The sequence below is a fragment of the Hippocampus guttulatus genome, chromosome 15, assembly GCF_054856545.1.
Source record: "Hippocampus guttulatus isolate MCC_2025c chromosome 15, RoL_Hgut_1.0, whole genome shotgun sequence".
NCBI classification, from domain to species: domain Eukaryota; kingdom Metazoa; phylum Chordata; class Actinopteri; order Syngnathiformes; family Syngnathidae; genus Hippocampus; species Hippocampus guttulatus.
In genome coordinates, this window is record NC_141275.1 from 8978355 (window position 1) to 8998780 (window position 20426).

Here is a 20426-nt window from a genome sequence, read left to right on the forward strand (position 1 = left end):
TTAGCACAATGATTAAGAGCATGTATTTTTACCAGTGTGGTGGTAACTTTCAGTGTAAAAATGGTCAAACCATCGTTTAGGTTTCTGTAATTAAAAAATAAAATAAACGGCCATGCGTCGGTGAGTTTAAGCCCACATTGCACTAGACAAAATATTTTGTGACACTTTCTTCTTTTCCTGACACTACAGTAAGACTATTGTGTTTTTCAAAAACACATTTAGTTTAAATAGTCAATGAGCATTGCGTGATCTAGCCTTATAGTTACATTTATGAAGACACACATGACACCTTCACATTTGGTGTTTAAATGTCAATAATTATTTTTTTAAAACAAAATACAGTTTGATTTACCAACGGTCTTATTTTTTTTCTTTTTACACCATGCATGTGCACAAAGCTGCGCTCCATTCTGCTTTCTCCACAAGCGCTGCAGAAAATACCTTCTGGTATCATGTAACGGAAGTCCAGATCGTCGAAACACACGTTTAAATTTTTTTTTAAAAAGAGGTCAACGTTAGTCCCACGGAAGGGCTTCGGTTCCAACACGTTGCACGTCTTGTCTTGGTCCACATTGCGCAAAGAGACGGGGTCATCCTGCCCTCACAGGTGGGCGCTCTCCCTTGGGTGTCAAGCGATCCAGCGCGGAACCTTTAGGGCACTGAAGGACCAAAAGCCCACGATCAGGCCCATGTGAAACCCCCCTCGACTAGACCCGGTCCACTCGCTCTGTGAAGGGTGGTGGATGTTGGATTTGTGCGCGCGCTAGTCCCGGTAAGAGAGGAGGGACTTGGGCGGGGCTGAGGCTCTTCTCCTTTCTCATCCATTCTTGGTGGGGCGGCAGGGCTGGAGAGACCTCCGGGGAGCACAGTCGCCAGTCCAGCACGGAGACCCACCTGGCCCCCCAAAAAAAGAAAAAGAAAAAAAAAATCAAGAACCCCCCCCCCCCTTCTCCGCGCCTCACGCTTGCCAGGATTGCAAATATCTCCAAAAAATATACCTGCTATTTATGGCATGTGGCTTGTAACTTTACTCCTGCTGTACTCTCTCCAAGAAGGTAAGACAAATACAATGTTGGCATTTCCATAGAGTGAATGTGACAGTTTCTAAGTTGATTAAACGGCGGCCATCTATCGAAGGTGTTGTGAATGCATTAATTCGCGATGAGATCCGAGGCTTCCGCTTTGATGCGTCGTCAAATTAAAGAGAAGTCTGATGCTTTTTTTTAAAAAAAAAATCCCCAAATGTAAATGACTGCTCAAAATGTGGATGTTTTGGAGAAAGTGATAATGAAGTGTTTTTATTTTGGGTGCGGGCTGTGTGCTTTCAAGCTCGGGCCCGTGACGCCTGGATTGTTTTTCGCTTTACCAGTTGGGATATGAATATGTAAAATGGCTGAATGGAGAGAATGAGGTGCAAATACAGCGAGAGCTGCAAAACATACAAATCATGCACATCTTTCAATCGATCCTGCTCTCGCAACGAATTCGCTCCATATCTTGCGCTCTTAAAGTTTTTTACAAGGCACGCATGTGGTTTGTAATGATTATTTTCCACTCATTGTGCAGATTTTGCTAATTGCAGCTGTTTTGATAAGGCCGTGTCCACTCGCTCCTCCACAAAACCGGTGATTTCCATCAGGGTCTTTTCAGCTGTTTAATTATTTTTCTTTGAAATTAGTGCCATTTTGTCGCTATTAGTAATTTAATGATGAACAAAAGGCATTTCCTAGACAACGGGCTCTTTTGGCTACATCGGGATAAACCCGCATAAAGGCCTTAATTGATGCAATTATTCGCTTTGACGGTACACCGTGGAAATTGATTTGTAATGCGAAGGAGGATGTTGTTGAGTTAAAATAAATGCATTTCCCCCACTTCCCTATGAAATAAATCCCTTGCTCTGCAGCCAAGTTGATCCTGCGCTATTAAAGTGCTTTATAATCTGGACACATCTGCATCGAAAACTGCAGAAATTAAGCACCATCTCCACATCCGGGCCTTTGTATCAACGAATGCGTGACATTTAAAAAAATAATAATGTGATACGTCTGCCTTTTTCTTTATTCGACCTTAATTAATTGCAACTGGTGATTTCCTCCCTCCTGACGTGTAATTTTTATTTCCTTCAACTGACTATCACAAAGGTCCTCTTTATTTATTTATCAACTGGAAGGAGGAATTAATGAAGTCACGGTGCCCCTCGTGCATGTGAATTTACGCAAATGAGGGTGTCCACACACAGGCAGGGGAGCTGGGCCAGATTGTAGACTTGCCCGGTCATGTTCCTCACTAATGGCGCACCTGGACCACCAGACGTGTTCGCTCGCCTGCCGGGGCGCGCGCTCGCGCGCGGGCGCGTGTCTGTCGCGTGCGCAATGCCGCGCGGATGAGAACGGGGGCACCCTCGTTTTGCTTGTTGTCAACATGTTAGGCGTAGAGAAACTGAAATGCAAGTTCATTTGTCACTTTTTTGCCTTTCAAGATGCGGGAGGTGGAAAAACTATACGCGCGTCACAACGATGCGCGCGCGTTTAGCAGGCAGTGGAATTAACAAGAATTGGTTAAAGCGCAATTGATAACAATTACTCATTTGAAATGTTTAACAAAACGTGTAAGCTTGTGTATGCGAAGAACGAATCGAAGCCAGTTTGACATCGAGCAGCCTGCTTCGTATGGGCCCTGTTTTGAGGCGCCTATCAACACACGAACCGTTCGGAAGTAAAACGGAAAATGTGAATTTGAAAGTTGGCGAAGCAATAAGGTGATCCTTCACCGTGGCACGTTGGCGTGTCCCCCATATGCAGCTCAACCTCCACAAATAGAAATATGCTAAATTCGCCCTCCCTCCCCGCAGTCCAATTCCCAGTGCTGTCTTTGCAAGGCTGCACAATTAAAGCTGCAATGTGAGCAGTCGGCACCGCTCAATGACAGAGCTGACATTATTCAGGCGGGTTTCCATTTCCACAATTTCAATCTGATGTTTTAAATTTAAACAATATATATTTATGCACAAGGTAAAAATTGAACACGTGTGGGCCATTCTCGATGTAGATAACTGGTTCTGAGGATTTCAAAGGGACAACTGTGTGTGCCTACAGAGGTACATTTTTATCATTATGTTGTGCCTGTTCATAATCACAAATTCTCAGTTTAATTATCAACACAACTGTCAGTTGGCTTTCCGGTGACCACCCAAAATTAATAGCCGCACTGTAGCTCAACCCTGCTGCAAAGTTGAGAAGTCAAAGACTGTCACTGCAGGAATCCATGCTCAGAACATCATCACATTTCCAAGTCAAAAGAACTGTTGATGGCAAACTTGCATTTTCAACGATGTAACACAACTCAAATTATTACACCGCGGTTGGCCCGCATCCTTTTGCATAGATGCATTCGGCAAATGTCAAATCTGTGAAGCAAGTGGTTGTTTTTGTTCGATGTCCCCCTTCATCGCTCCCTCCCACCACCGTTTCCTCCTCTCGCAGCAACTCCCCTCCCTCTCTTTCCCTCATCACTAGGCAGAATTAAAGGCTGGGGGGGAGGGGCCATTTATGCAGACTGTGCTGAGACTTGTGATCCGGAGATTTGATATTCACATTAGGAGAGAAACTGGCTGCTTTGATGTGAGAGGGGGGCAGGTCCCAAGGGACTGCTGAAGTAGCACACTTTTCTTTTTTTACTGACACAGCACAGGCCTGGGGTGGCTTGGTGGGGTGATGTTGTTGGGGGAGGGGGGGGGGGTGTAGCAGATTGTTGGGGACAGGGTGTGCAGAAAGACAGTAGGTGGGAACTGTGATATCCCCCCGTTGATTAGATGTAGCCCCAACCTCATCCCCCCTCCTGCCTCTCCTCCCACCCTCCACCTACTTACACGAGACCCTTGAGGATTATCTCCAAGCTTACACCTACCTTTATTTCTTGACATCCCCCAATATTCAATTCACACCCCTCCTGACAGAGTCTCTGTCCACTTTGCCCTCCTCCATTTCGGTTTTCTACACATTATCCACGTCCTTGGCCTTGCACCCCATTTGTCAAAACCACACAATCAGAAGTTAGTTTTTTCATTTTCTGTCATCCAAATGATATGCAGTGCACGGAGACTGGCAAAAGAAACAAAAAGCTGCATTTTGAATGCCAGGCCAGTAGTTGATTTCATTGTCAAGAAACGCTATCTGTATGCACGCCGACTGCTTTTCGCATGATTTTAATTCACCTTGGTTTGTTTGTAAAATAGGCATGAGCATAACAATCGACTAATTAACTGCTAGAAGGTCCCATGCCATCAAAAAAAATCCTGTTTTATGCAGAACATCGAGTAGGCATCAAGTTTGACATCGATGCAGTTTGTAGTTTGCATGCAACAACATTTGAAAGGCAAAGGCCTGCAAAATGCTCAGATTTGAATTTGTCTACTTTGTGACATCGATTCTTTACACGTTATTCAACTACCTGCCCACTTTGTGATTGCTACACGCCCACTCAACTCTGGGGGGGAGTGGCTGAGCGGCGACAAAAACCAAAATTTGCATTAGCTGCCAAACTCACAAGCATTTCGAAACCAAGATTGTGTTGCGTTCGGCTCACTTCGGGGATGATTCCTTCATCGATGCAATATTTCCAACCCTAATTATGTTGCAAACCGGATTGATAGATTTTTATTTTTTTTTTAAGTTGCGATGCGGCACCTTGAGGATTGAAAAGACTGGTTGATTGTGCCGCACGGCTTGTCGATTGATCGTGTCATGATGCAAAATAGAGTACACCCCCTGTTGATTCAGTGTCAACCACTTTGCAGTCTCAACCGCATGACAATGAAACATCTCAATCTGGTTTAGTTGTGACACTCGCCCACCCCCCACCCCTTGTCATTTCTATCACCAAATCTAATAAAGAATGCTGTCAAATTGATCAGCGATGGAGATAATGGCGAAACATGCGTTATTACACCTCCTGTTGGGCACAGGGGGGCAAAGGTGCAAACATTGGTGGCTCGGGGGATTGTTTACCACCTCTACCCATGACGGCGATGTGGATGTTGTGTGCGCACACACTCCTGTGCACGCTCACATCCTGGTGAGGCGTAGATCATCTGCATTATGCATGATGAAACCTTGCATAGGTTATGACTTCTACCTCGACAACATACATATTCATGCGCAGCTCCGGCAGGATGTATAAAATAGTGGCTGCAGCTCTGACAGCCCATGCGGTAGTGTACCGTAGCTTGGATAAGTACGTAATTTTCCGTGTTTTCACGTTACCGTTGTCTTACTCTCTGTTTGTTTGTGAGACAATTAAGTTACACACACACACACAAAAAAGAAAACTTTGCAGAGGGCTGGGACATACTGTAGGATAACGAACGATCCCATTACATTTTGGTATTCATCCCTAGTTTTTTTCTAAAAAAATTATTTTTTTCAACTATTGGGCAAGATGGGTAGAGGTAAAAAAATAGATGATATGAATGGGGGTGGGGGGTCAAACACATGCAGGAGATAGGCAGTTTGATTGCGATTGTAGTTACGTGAGCCACGCTCCGAGTGACATTGTTGTTGGGTGAGCGTAGGTGAGGAAGATCGCAGGCTTGCCTGATTAAATGACTCTTTTCCCATTTAAACCTCAAAGTCAAATGGTAGAAGTACTCAAGAAGTGCCATATCCAATCTTCGGACTGTAAAAATATAAATTCCAAAATGCTTCGATTTGACTGACACTAGCACAGAGGTATTGATCCAAAAATGCAACAAGGTTAGATCATATGAGATGAGTTACAAATAATTTAGTTCGCTTCTTTAACAGTTAGCAGTCAAACCCCATCTTTGTACGATTCTCTGTCATTTTACAATCCTGCAAACTATAACGACACACTGTAATGTGAAATTTATTTTCACATCAGCATCATTTATTTATTTCATTCATGTGGTACAGTCATGTCGCAGTGTGGCATGATGGACAAGTGGTTTGCAAAGCCCTAACATTGCCGGTTCGAATTTAAATTCCTGTGATTGCTTGCGTTTTCATGTTAGGGTTCATTGAACATTCAAAATTGTTCTTTGCTGTGAATATTTGTTTTTGTGTCCTGTAACTTGCTGTTGACCAACCCAGAATGTAACCCGCCACTCGCCTGAAGTCAGCTGTCTCCTGATGTATCAAATTCATATTGTTGGCAAAGGTCCATATGCCTTTTTCATGCCTGGGGAAGAAAAATAACTTTTTTTTTTCTCGAATGTTGCTCAGAAGCATTGGTTTGCTTTATGTAATGCTAAAAATGCTATGCACAAGCTTTTACTTCTGGATGCATGGAGAACATCAGGCTCAGCTTGTGTCTGAGGTAAACTCGCACGAGCACTGTTGACCTCCTGTGTTCATGTCAAGGTCATGAAATGTCCCTGACACACTCCCTCCCATCCTGTTCAACCAACGGCTGTTTACACTTTCACAAGATGCTTGAACTGCTCTTTCCCCGCCAAGCCCATTAAACATTCAGATATCCGAGACACTTTGTCAAAATGTGCAGGTTAGTGACTCTCGGGATCTAAATTTAGCTTATTTCCTTGGCTACTGTTACCTTTTATCTGGATGCTGCTAACTGCATTATTTTTTTTAGTCGTTTCATTTTTAAAAAAATATATTTTTAATCTCCACACGCTTTTCAAGTGTCAGCGCCACCATGACAACACTCGGTCTCCTCCCAGTGTGACAGAACTACTTTTGGTTTGGTTGTGCATGATTGCAGTGCAGGGGTCGCCAGCTGTGGTCCTCCAGGGTTGCTTCAAATGTTTCCCTCCTCCAACAAACCCGATTCAAATGATCCATCCGCTCATCAGCAAGCTCTGCAGGAGCCTTATAACCATCCCGATTATTTGAATCAAGTGCGTTGGAGGAGGGAAACGTCTAAAACATGCCGAATGGTGGCCCTCGAGGAGCTAAAGCCGGTGACCCCTGTTGCGGTCGGCGTGTGTATGCGACGCCTGATTGTGACAGACTCGGTGGTGGGAGTTTGCTCTGATCTTGTTGCTGTTCCACTTCCTGCTCCATCAGTGCTCCCCAGCCTTGTGTGCCAAGGCCCCCGGGCATATAATCTACCACCAGAGCCCACTCTTTCCCCCCAACCTCTCAGGGTGACCCCCGCACTCCTCTACTTTAGTCCCATTCCCCCCATTGGGAGATTATAGATATTGCAATCTTTAATATGGCTTTATGCTCGGGGGCCATTATCTGTAATCTGCAGTGGGGGTGGGGGGGTGGATGTCTGACCTGGATTTTTCAGATCACCACTGGATTGCCAGTTGCATTTTGTATACCATCTGTAACATTCTGCACAGTTTTAGCAATCTCAAGATTAGGGGCACTCTCACTCCTTATATTTGCACTTTCACTTTTCGTGTGGTTTGTTGTTACTCTTCATCTCGAGATGGGAAAGTTAGCTCTCGGTTGTCGTCCCGTACGAGCGACGCGACGGTGTTGATCTACAAGCACCCACTTGTGTTGAGCAGGTGTTTAACCCATTTTTTGTTATAGCGCATCCATTTTTAGATTCCACGGAGTTATTTGGGTTAAATCATAACCGAGCGGACATTTTTACGGCAACTACCTTCAACTTTTATGTTCCTCACATTAATCTCGTCGAGACAAACTTTTATGTATCCAGAATAGATGGAAGGGACTGGTATAAAAGCACTGTTATACTATATTTAAGTACATGACTGTAAGAACAGTGATTTTATTATTTCATCCAAAACAAGCGGTATATGGCACTTTTTACAATTTGGGATTGTCTGCCAAAAGTGCAGTTTTGACCCGAATAATTGAGTGTGTGGTTTGAGGTAAATATTTCCCCCAAAAACAAACAAACAAACAATAACAAAAACATATGAACTGATATATCACAGTAACCATAAAAATAGTATCAAGACAGCCGGATTTGCTTCCACCTAGTTTTTCTCTTCTAATCTTTACGATAGTGACCCCAAATTGTGCTGACCTCTCAGCCCCTTTCTCCGTCAACCCTGTCACTCTTCTTTCTCTGTGTGTGTTTCATCAGAGTGACAGCGAGTAGTAGTCCTACGCGCGCGTGTGTGTGTGTGTGTTAAATATGTAAGGAGATTAAAAAGACTTAAATCTGCGTCTGGCATAGAAATTCCAATCACATAACCTGTCATCAGTGTTCTCTCTTTGTTGGTGTACGCGTACAACTGGATGGAGGTAGCAGGCTCCTCCCTCTGCCCATCCACCTTATTCACCAGAGGCTTTAGCCCAAATCCCTGGCTTTCTGCATCACATGACTGATGTTTGCAGCTGGACATTTATGATTTATTTTGCAATGAATTTGAAGGACATTCCCGACCTTTAAATGTGGCATTGTTGTCACCCGCACGTGGACCTGATGTTGGGTTTTCTGTTTGCCCCTTCAGTACACAGTGAGGATGCGGGCTCTACCCGGCTGTACTTTATGAATGCCTCCCTGCAGAGGGTAACCTACTCCAGCTCGGTGGGGGTGTCCCTACCCTGTCCAGCAGGGGGCACCCCCAGTGCCATTCTGCGCTGGTACCTGGCCACTGGCGACGACATCTACGACGTGCCCCACATCCGTCACGTGTACGCCAACGGCACCTTGCAGCTGTACCCGTTCTCGCCCTCTGCCTACAACAGCTACATCCATGACAACGACTACTTCTGCACTGCCGAGAACCAGGCGGGCAAGATCCGCAGCCCCAACATCCGCATCAAAGCTGGTGAGTCGGTCAGCTCGATGAGTCATAAAACAAAGTATCTGAGAATCCGCAAGACGGAGGAGAAAAATCAGCCCAAAGGTCAAAATGAGACTTTGCATAATGACTAGAGAAGATGTGATTGGCAGCGGGGAGAAAAAAAAAAGATCAGCACACTCAGAGGATCACCTGCACCCAAAATAGTCTGTCTGACCCCAAATGCAGATTGACCTAGAACAGGGTTGTCCAAATTCGGTTCTCGAGGGCCACTCTATTGCGTCTTTTACGAGTTTCCCTCTTCCGATACAGAGTTTGCTTTTGAGTCGATCATAGAAGAAGGACACTTATAAAAGATGCAAGATAGTTGCCTCAGAGGACCGGATTTGGACACCCCTGACCAAGACCATACTAAACAAAGCACACCTATTTGACCGAACCGCATCCCTTTATACCGATTAGAAGTCATCAGTGGCATCGAAAAAGTGTCACGTGAGATTTGAGTGTGAACTGCCACTGGATTAGCAAAAAATAACTGCTTTGCATTTGGTCTTTGCGGCAAAGAGTTATTGCCGTTTGCAGTGATTCACTGGGCAGAGATAGGAAATTGTCTATTTTTGGAAAATCTGACCAAAAGCTGCATCTGTGCCGTCATTTATTCCCTCTTCTATCCTTCCTCTCTGCCCGAGTTCTCCAAAGTGCCCTCCCGTGTCAAACTAAATATAGCCGCAGCACACTTCTTTAATTATCTCTCATTAACAACCCTAATTGGTGCTTTTCATTGATTAGACGGCGTAATGCCGCTTTAATAAGTCAGACCTCATCTCTTGTAAAATAGCACGTTTGGGGGAGGTAGTCCTCCGGCCCGTAGAGCGATCGAGCTTCACGGTGAAGCGACTGAAATTACTCGACAAATAGTAACCTCAAATCACCGGCAGAGTAAATCTGGATGACATCGTAGTTGCACTGCGAGCGTTCTCTGTGGTTCATTCGGGCCAGTCGCTTCCTCCCCCTTCCCTCCTGCCATCCACATCTGCTTTCATATTCTGCCTCCCAACACCAACCAGAACTAATACTCATATTCATTCTAATACTAATACTAGCGTCAAGTGGCGGATTTGAGCCAGGGCCCTGAGCTGCATGCCAGCCGGGTGTTGCCTTCATTCCCACATGACCCAAAAGCCTGGCTGCAGGAGACAAGGGATTAGCGTCAACCAAACATCCCGAAGCCGGCGGCCTCTGTTGGGCCCTGGCAACTCTCGAACAGGTTGCGGACGAGGTTGTCATTTTTTGGTTTAGCTAATGAAGCTCATTCATCATCATTGCAGGGGGAAAAAAAAAAGAGTTTGCAAAAACGGATACTGGCTTTTTTTCCCAGTATTTCTGATCCTTATGATGTTCCGTTTATACATCATAACATGGCATTGCTGAAAAAGAACATCCAGTGATTATCTTGTTCAATGCAAGATAGCTCTGTTAATGTCAAGCGCAAACACAGGATGAGACCCATTCAAACAAAGCTCAAGAACGGGCCAATAAATTCCACAGAATGCATACGGCGTGCTGTGGTAATTGATGAAAGAGCTCTGGGGTGTTCATGGGGCGTCTTTAATGATGTAAACACAAGTCGGTCCTTATTTTAGCTTTGGGAGCAGGATGTACATTGGGCTGCCGTATTCTTGAAACACGCTTTGGTGGGATGGCAAGGTTCTCAACAGCGGAAGAAGCTTTCTGTTTCGTTCGAGCTGGATCGAGTGCACTGAAAAAAAAAATGGTGTGTTGGATTTACTCAATTGTATTTCATCAGGTGGTTGCACACAATGAAATCACCTGGATCCAGCTCATTTTTTAAATAGATGTAGCGTCTACTTAAACAATATATTTTATTGTGTGCAACCGCTTGAGGAAACGAAATTGAGTAAATCAACACAGCTTTTTTTCAGTCTAGCGACGGAGCGAGCCTCGGTATCCAAGTCCTCCATGGACTAGTTCTATTCTGCATTTAGTTTGTGTTACGTTCCGCTTCACTTGACAGTCGCACTCTCAAGGGAGCATCACTCGATTGATATTGACATAGTTTAAGGTAACCCACATACGGTATTGTGAGTCTATTTGTGCATGTGTAGTTTTCAGGGAGCCCTACACTGTGCGGGTGGCGGACCAGCGCTCGATGCGGGGCAACGTAGCTGTGTTCAAGTGCCTCATCCCCACAGCCGTGCAGGAGTATGTCAGTGTCGTATCCTGGGAGAGAGACACGGTTTCTATCGTTGCAGGTAAGACATCGCTTTAAAAAAAAAAAAATAATAATCCAGGCTGAACTGCTGGTGGATGTTTTGCGTGTCATTTTCGGAAGCGGTTTGGTTTTTATCGAGGTTGTGTTGGTGCGTGACAGTTGACGTATGTTGACTTTTGTGTCTTCTGTCTGCTCACTGTTCTGGATGACTGACCTGGCCTTCCAGCTCGAACCCCTCCCCTTACTCGGCCTCGTCTTTGCCCTTCTTTTGGGCGGACCTTTGCCTTTCTCGGTTACCGCTAACGTTTACATCTCATTACATACGATACAAATGTCAAATCGTGACGTTAACTGTAAATGACATTCCCTGGCGAGTTGAAACAACTACCCTGTAGTTGTCTTCTAGGTCTTACTATTATGCCCTTGAAGAAAGGAGGCGTCATTTCCGCTTCTTACTTTCTACCATCCACAAAACACATGATATTCATGTTACTCCCTATGCTAATATAGCAGTCGGTTTCCTCCAAAAGTGTGATTCTGTGCTATGTCTGAATTTCTCCATGTCGCTGCTTGTGCATTTCCGGTGGTTTGCTTGCCGGACGGCACGCATACGAGTACTTTCCTGTACTCAAAAGACTAAGATTTGCTGCATAGCATAGCTCGTGAAGAATTTTTGGGTCTACAATATGTGTATCTCCAATGTTGAAGCGCTATGAGGAAAGGAAAATGAAGCAAAGAGGGTAGTAGGGCAAGCATGGCCCCAGGTTCCGGCAGATGGTGTTTTTTATGTCTTATGTATGCAAAGTCCAACATTATGTCTCATAAACAGGCATCAGGCTTTTGTTTAGCAGTAGACGTGCAGACCAGCAGTTTTCATTCAATCGCAAAAACATTATTTTGTACATATGTAGCTTTATGTAGAATTAGCTCTTGTGGTGTATTATTATTATTTTTTCTGCTTTTAACCTTTCCATGGATGTGACGACATGTTTGGTTGACTTCATTAGTTCGATTTGACACAGCTTGATAACAAATGATCTGATTATGAAACGCAAGACTTTGTTGTGTACGTCGATGCTTTTCCGCGTTTGGTTCGTTTGGCTGGGCGTAGCGTCACAAGGCTGCTGCACGTATGGGTATATAGGTCACTTGATGAGCAGTGAGTGTGAAGATCAGATGCTGAACATGATGAGCTGCTCATTCAACTCGGCGCTGGCCTCTGTACGAGCAGTAGAATGCGCAAACGCTGCAAGGCCTCAACCTTGACCCCCTTTATCGGCGTATGCTGATCAAACGTGAAATCCATGCGGCAGATAAACGCGGTCACCTGTCAGCTGGAAAAACAATGCTGAAATATTCTCGCTTTCAGGGAACTACATAAACATTTTGGATTGGATGGGAAGGATTCGTTGAGGACTCTCTAGCTAATGTTTAGATCACATGAACGTTACTTTCTAGTATCTGCATGTGTGAAAAATCCTATTGAAACACAAGAGGACTGTCTGTCTTTCTTGTGCCAAAAAGGTTCGATTGATATAGCTACAAGTGTACATGTGCACCCTTAGGTTGTCTAGTCGAGTCCAAAATATTGTTCCTTCGACTCACCCAAGGTAGCTGTCGCTGTCTTTGAGTGGTTGAGGAAGGCAATGGGTGTGGGGAGCGAATGAACTGCCCCCCCACCCCACGTCACTCCTTTCACATATGTGTGAACCCCCATTTATTGCAGGTCTATGTTTCAGACCCACCCACGATAGATGAAAATCTCTCGAAACATTTGAATGTCTTGAATAGAAAACATGTTTTCTTCATCATTTTACCAGCCACAATTTATTAACGCACACTTGGAAGTATTCCTGAACACCTGTACTCACTCACTCTGCCTGTCACATTACTTTGAAGACCTTAAGAGAAAGCCACTTTGCACACTTCTCCAAATAGGAGGCAAATCAGGCTTGCTTCAAGTTGTGTGTCACTCCAAGGTGCACCGATGCTTAAAACAAAAGAGAATTTAACGTCGTGTACTTAAACATGAAAATGTTCAATCAAATGATGTCCAGTAAGTTTCATGCTAAAATTCGTGTGCTGTACAATGAAAAACATCATTGGCGTGACATACATAAAAACAGGATACAGCATTACTCGTATTCTCCTTGCTCTGTGGCTACATTAACTATCACAGCAGGTTAGGGGACCTTCTCTGCCTCTTCTTCTTGCGCTCTATCGTAGGGCATATAATTTGATTGAGCTCAGTGCTTATTGGCATGCTGCGGCACAATGTGTGAAGTTGCACAACTCCAAATTTACATTAATGTGTGCGAGAAGCTTCGGTTGTGATTTAGCGCAATATAAATACAATTGGATTCATGTCAGACGAGCCAATGTACTGTACAAAATTGGCTGACATATTTAGATATAAAATGAGATGCTAAATCCAAGTCGTGTCTTGCTATCTGTGGCATGAGCGGAGGCCTCCAGATGCACATCAGCAGCACGACCCCATATTGGTCCACCGATAAGTTGATGACATAACACCATGCAGCCTTGCCCTCTGAAGCCCAACCGGTTCCATTCTGACAGTCGCACATGTTCCCCATCTGTTTATGTGTGTGTCGGTATATTAATATGTGTGTGCGTGTGTCCCACTTTCCTGTCCAGCCAGAACATTTTAAGGGGGTTTGAAAAGGGGTGGGGGGGGGGGGGGTACAGGCAGACTGACCTAGTTCCCCCGGTACCATCCCCGTGGTGTGAAGTCTTGTGCGAGTGTGTTTGCGCCCACGTGAGAAAATAGGGGACGGCAAATTGGAGTAGTGATCTGAAGGGGGAGAGTTGGAGTAGTGACAGAGAGATGAAAAGTTTGTGGATGGGCATTAAAAATAATAATAATAAATAAATAAATAAATAGAAACACCCCATGAGCACAGATTTAAGCTGTCAAAGTAACCAGCAGCGAGCTAATGAGTGGCTCCGATGCATCCAGACTGGACCGGCAGATGGCTGCGGCCACATGGATGGCCCACGGAAGATGCCCAACTATGCTTCATCTAATCCACCTGCCGCGCAGTTTGCCTTTGTTTACTGCCGCAGTCATTTCATACACATACAGTAGTGGAATGGGTAAACCTGTTTTAAGACCAGAAATGGGGGGAAAAAAAGGCATTTTCTTTTTTGTTGCTTTTGCATGTGTGTTTTTATGAACCCTGTTTTGCCCTTCACAAATGTCATCCTAAATCCCAACCGTAAATGATGTTTTCATTCATAGAGGCTGCTCAAGGGGCGGGATTACAGGCATGTTCTTTTCTGACTTTGTTTACTATCATATTGTAGAAGCTAATAATACTTACGAGCGTGGATGCTAATGGGTGTCGCTGAGTGGCAAGGTTATTTACAGGCTATGTTACTGATCAGTTCCCTGCCCCTGGCGTCCTCTTTGGAAGTCAGGCGGTTCAAAACACACACGCACACACTGGGCGGTCGCAGGGTTGGCTATTGCCGTGACACTCGATTTGCAAGCTCAGCAACTTTCAATGACAAATTTCAACTGATTAGTTTTGCAGAGTCAGTTTGATAATGATCCACACTCGCTGTCACGTAATCAATCCGGGTTCAAATATTTAAATGGCCACAGCTTTGATTCCACTGTCAATCGGCTGACTTTGCATGTTTAGTTCCACAATGTATATTTGCAGCTTGGCAAAATTAACCCCTTTTTAAATTTAAAAAAAAAATTTTTAGTCATGCAATGTTCACCTGTGTTTCAAAATCAATGATACGATCGGGCTGTTGTTTCACGCTATTTGTTCAATTTTTTTCTTGACAAATGCTCCACTTATAACACAAACACAAACACTCAAACATTGTCTGTCTGCAAATCTGTGCATGTGCACACCAAGCACGGAATACATGAATAGGAACACTTGTCTGGGACCCCACTTACTCATGTAAACGCCGGTCTTACAAATGCATTCGCTACTAGGGAGTAGATATGTAAAAGCACCCCCCCCCCACACACACACACACAACACAATCAAGCCATTTCCAGATTTTACATGAATCTGCCCGAATAGGGAGAAGTCATTAAACATTAACTTGAGGTACATTAAGTCTGCGCTCGCCCTGTGCGGTGGTGGTCCTGTAGTGCTCCGCTCACCATGATGCGGGACAAGGTGTGATGGAGGCGGCTGGGGAGCACATGAGCCTCCCCAGGGCTCATGGGACACAACCTCATGGACTGTCACCCCACCCTCAGCCCCCTCCAAACTCCTCACTGATATCACCTTTCCTCGCTCATCCAATACTCCTGCCTCGGCTGCCCCATGTGGCACACAGCAGGGGGTTTCTAAAGGGGGGGGGCACATCATGCGACTGATATCATGTAGACAAACATGCAAGAAAACCTCCATGCAACGAAGGAAATTGCAAGATGGCGTCAGATTGTGTGCCCTAATGTTGCACTTGGCATACCACTGCGTACCGGCGTTTTGCAGTTTGTTTGCCTCGATGTGTGCTTCCTTCTCATTTGGATGTATAATTTTGTCCCATTTGCCTCGGTGAGAGTGCGAGCAAGGCAGGAACAGATGGGCTGCTGGCAGCCATCTTTTACTCGGTTAGGTTGAGTAGGCACGTGGAAGAGTGTGTTAATTAGCACAAACAAGTGCGTGTGCGCGCGTGTGCGCATGTGTGCGGGAGGGCCACAATAGGCATCATTATTTCTGCTTGAGAGGCCAGTTTCTGTGTAGCAGTGATGAGAGGCGGAGTACAACAGTGCCCCAACCACAGGCTTTGTGTGTATTGAGGAGAGGGCTGACAAGTGTCGGCTATTATTGACTATTTACACACTACGACACACGCCCGCTCACGTGCACTTAACACCGAACACTCCGTTTCTCCGTCTTTGTGTCTATATCGGCACACACACACACATACACACGGTGAGTCACACGCATGCAGTATGAGCATGTTTGTCGAGCATCGCCGCATCATTGTCAACCAGTGTAGGGGGGGGAGTCCCTGAGAGCACATCACTCTGACACAAATCTGGCCACCACCTTACCCTTCAAGCCAGACTTGGTGACAATGCAACCGACAGACAGGAGAGACTTACTCCACGCTGGCTGTCATTTACAGATTTAGGAGCAAAAAGATAAATGGCAGTTTTTGCATGTTTTTGTTCTTTTTAAATCTTTTACTTTCACAACTAATCCGCTGTCTTAAAGTTGACTGATGAAACCCACAGGCTATGATGTATGGTGGAAGCTGTTGACTATTTTCAGAATCGATTATGCTGGCCAACAGTAAATTTTAATCAGAGATGACTCGATGTAAACGTATTTTGAGGCTAATTATATATATTTTTAAAAAGTCTTTTTACTTCACACATCAGGTTTTCATTTTTCATTTTGTTTTTTGAAGTCTGACCAATAAAGGCATCCGATTTTACCATGCAGTACAAAAAGTTAATCTCTATTTCCTTTTCACGGCTGATTAAAAAAATATATATATATATATATACATATATATATATATATATATATATATACTGTATATATGTAAAAATGTGCAGGAACATAACTTAAGTATTGTGAGTGACTAACACAGAGTGAAAGAAGGGAAGCGTGTCCCAAGGCTTCGTGTTAAATAAGTGATCTCGCTTGGATTGGGTTAAGAAATGGGATTTCATTCGAGGTTTTAACCCTTTTCCTCCAGCTCTTCCTCTTTGTTGAAAGACGGATTAGTGCCGGGGAGATTTCAGCAAGTTTGCCAAAAAATTGTCCGAAACGAAAGTCTTGTTAAAATGTTTGTTGGGCCACATTTTTCTCTCTTACGAGCAAGAGTCTTTTTCCTTTTAAGCCCCACTAAACCTTTCATAACATCTCCACATGTAACTTGGTTTGACTTGATGTCACCTCAGCAGAGATGAAGACTCAAAATTCATTCGACGTTAAGAGTTTGAAGCTGCTTTTATCCTTTTCATTGTATCTTATAGTTGATGCCAAATCGTGGGCTGTCACATGGCTTAGTGACAAAGTCTCGTCGCAAGAAGTGATTGTCATTAAGATGAGACAATGACCCCCTTCATTTTTCTGAATGTGCACCTGTTGATAAAAAAAAAGTCAGTTAAGTAATACAAAACAATTGTTATATTTGTCACTCTCGGCTGAATGCGCTCCGTCTTTTACGGTGAGCGTAGAGGGGTCGCAAGGAGACATAATCAAGAATCAAAATGGGATCCCCGGTGGCCCTCCCAGTGTCATGTTCCTACATGACCTGGCAATCAGACCTATTGATCCGACTCACTGTTTGCTGACCACACACACACACACACACACACACGCACACAGATGCCACATCTACACTCGAGACACTCATTGAACTCATTCTGGGTGGGAAGCTCAAAAAAGACAAAAACTGTCCGATGGGTTGCTTTGTTGGTGCTCTGGATTCGTTGTATACTGAGGCAAGGTCCGTTCGAAAATGGTGAAAACAAATTATTACTCTGAATCTCCATATCAGAAACTTCATCCCAAAAACAACCTAGTATGAGTGATTGTTTAATTTCTTTTTGCAAATATTTCACTAAATCCATACATAGAAATGCGATGTGACGATTAATTAATATGTATTGATATAGAGGTAAGATTGGCTGTCGCAAAATCAAGAAAAACATCTTAAGAAAATGATAGACAGTAGAGAATACATTAATTTGGAGTGTGTGTGTGTAGTGTTTTTTTTTGGGGTGATGGGGTCATATTTTGTGAGGTCACTGACAGGGTGTGGCTCACAAGCTCGGTTCTTGCTCATTCTGAAAGTGTTTGATGGGGTCCACGTGAAGTTCTTTCCCACCGAGCACATCCAAGCAAGTCTTTATTGCGTACTGGGGTCGTGTTGGAACAGGAACATTTCCAGCACACTTGTAAAATGTCACGTTCATGTTGGGACATTTGAGCTCAAGGTCACGTTCACATAAAACAATGTCAACGTTGGGCTATTTGTTTACTTTGCTGCTTGGGATTTCAACGATCCTCTCTGGTAAACACGGACAATCTCTCTGCCTGCGCGCGTGGCTGTCGTTGCACGTGTGTGTTTGGCAATGTGTGTGTGTGTTGCGAGTTAAGCCTCATCTCTCTCGCTCCCCCCCCCCCCCCAATGCTGGGCAGTAACACTCCTCTGCCACCAGCGCTCTAATGGTGTGGTGGAGGGAAGGTGGGGGGAGAAGGCAACTCACTCAGTGCTGCTAATGCACCGCACGGCCTCAGGCCATGGGCTAAGCTGAAGTGCACCACACACACACACACACACACACACACCTACACTACATATTCAACTGTGGGCCAAAACAACTTGGTAGGGGCCAATAATCGTCCTCTAGCTGATTTATTATTTTTTGAAACTTTTATTTGAGATTAACACTCTCAAGTTCAGTTTGGAGTCAGTGGTGTATCCAGTGGCGGGGAGGTGAGGCGAGGTTAGCATATTTCTACAAAGTGCGGTGAATTGGGATCTGTGTGTGTGTGTATGTGGTTTTCCTCTCCCGGGACCCTCATTATCACTGCTGTCCCAGATGTCACCAAGCACATGAAACGCAAATCATGAATAATGGAGTCCTATTTCTCCTTTTTTTTTTCTCTCCACGTGGCTCTCTTCACCTCGCAGCCTCCGTCCCTCGTTTTCCTCTGATGCTTCTACTGATGCCTCGTCTACGGCCCGCTCCCTCTCTCTGGGACGGACCATTTAGTTTAACGCAGCGCCATCAGCCTTGTCTGCTCACGATGCATTCATGGAAGAGGAGCATGGCTCCGCAGTGTGGAGTTGTATCTATGGAAACGACATCCTTTGCAGAAGAAGACTTTTTACGAGGGTCCCCGCTGTCCGTTCGGCATCACACACGCAATCCACCCATCCCCACCCCCTCCCCCAGTATTTACTGTTTAAAGTCACACAAGGGCAATTTGGGACAGAGCAGTCAGTGGAGCAGAAGAGACGTGGTCCCTTCGCAATGGAAACGGGACTTTTAATCTGTCTGGTCCGCCCCTCCTCTCCTCGACCACCATTCTTCCTCTTCACCTTTGTGTCCTCTTGTCATGTCTGCGCACGCGACTGTCCGGCATTGGTCGTGGCAAAGAGAGGGCATGATTGAAAGATGAGGTAAGCAGTCAGAATTGCGAAGGAAAGGGCACAGCAGTTTGGATTAGACAGTGAAGCGTGGCTTTATAATGAAAACACGACAGAGCTGCGGCTGCCGCTTCACCCCCCACCCCATCCAGCCTGCCGCATCTTCCAGAAAATGAACAGCGAGGACGCGAGAGCGAAAAGACCGATATTGCTCATGCGGCGTGGCCTTAACTGGCAGCGTGACTTCTGCCCCGTCTGAGCAGCTCGGTCGCCTGAACAAAGTCTCTTTTATGGAGGAGATGCAATCGGGGGTGGGTGGTGGGGGGCTCCCAAGGCCCGATTCCTCGCCGTACATTAGTCGGGCCTGCTTTGAATGTCAATTGAAGGAGTTGAGAGGACGGCATTCATGCACGTTTAGTGTGCAACGGTATAAAAGCCAGACAAGTGTATATATTTAATTGCCCGACACCTGCTTCTACTCGTGCTTTTAATCTACACGCAGCAGAGAGAGGGGTGCGGTGTTACACTGGAGTGAGTGTGCACTTTGAATACAGATGCAACCCCCCCCCCCCCCCACACACACACTTTCTTTTGGTTTTTGTTTTTTTGCATAAGGTTTGAAAGGATGAGAGCTTAGAGACACGGGCTGTTCCTCATTGCTCTTTCTCTTTGCCGTTCTTCCCTTTCCATTTTTCTTCCAATGGAGCTGCTCCACCTACAACTTCCACAACTGCTCACCGACTACATGGTGCTCAATTTACAGCATGGTGTTTTTGTTCTGACTGAGAAACACGATTTGTCCTATTTTTAAGCCCGGTTGCTGATGGCTTTGTGCGCGTGAGTTTATTCCAGCACCACAGAGAGTATCTCCAGAATATGCCAATTTTTTTGTCCCCCCCCCCACCGCTTCTTCCCATGACAGTCCCGCCTCTTTGATCCCTTCCTCCTCCCGTCTAGTCTCACCTTCTTTTGGGTTGTTCTCTGCGACAGAATGCAGTTTTCTAACGTCAAACTCAGACGAATCGTCGTGTTTTTCAACCAATTGGAAGTGGAAACAAACCACTGTTATGTTTTGTCCACTGTGGATCCGTGCGAATGCTGGAATTTGTTGGTGTTCCATAAACATGCATTTACTTACCTTTCTTTTATAATTCATGGTGAAAAAAAACTGTTCAAAAAAATCAAGGAACATAAAAGGAAAAGAAATGATTTCAGTATTTATCATATATTGGAAAATTCATGTTCAGGTAAGATCATAAAATCCAAAGTTCCACATACAGTTTTTTCCACTCCTTATTGGGACGTTTACATGTTCTGTGCAATAAAAACGTGGAAATGTATAGGCAAATTGTTTGCGTGGTGTTGGTGAAA

General features: G+C 44.8%; 1 protein-coding gene across 2 annotated transcripts in view; it reads left to right on the forward strand.

Moving 5' to 3' along the window:
* The first annotated feature begins 928 nt into the window (after window positions 1–928).
* The window catches only part of LOC147193704 (cell adhesion molecule DSCAML1-like), a 44601-nt gene continuing 25103 nt past the window's right edge, over window positions 929–20426 (forward strand). For both annotated transcript variants that reach the window (XM_086130535.1, XM_086130536.1), the window contains exons 1-3: window positions 929–1055; window positions 8420–8740; window positions 10840–10986. In XM_086130535.1, coding sequence (XP_085986661.1) covers window positions 1013–1055; window positions 8420–8740; window positions 10840–10986 — 511 coding nt within the window. In that variant the 5' untranslated portion in view covers window positions 929–1012. The remainder of the gene's footprint in view (window positions 1056–8419; window positions 8741–10839; window positions 10987–20426) is intronic.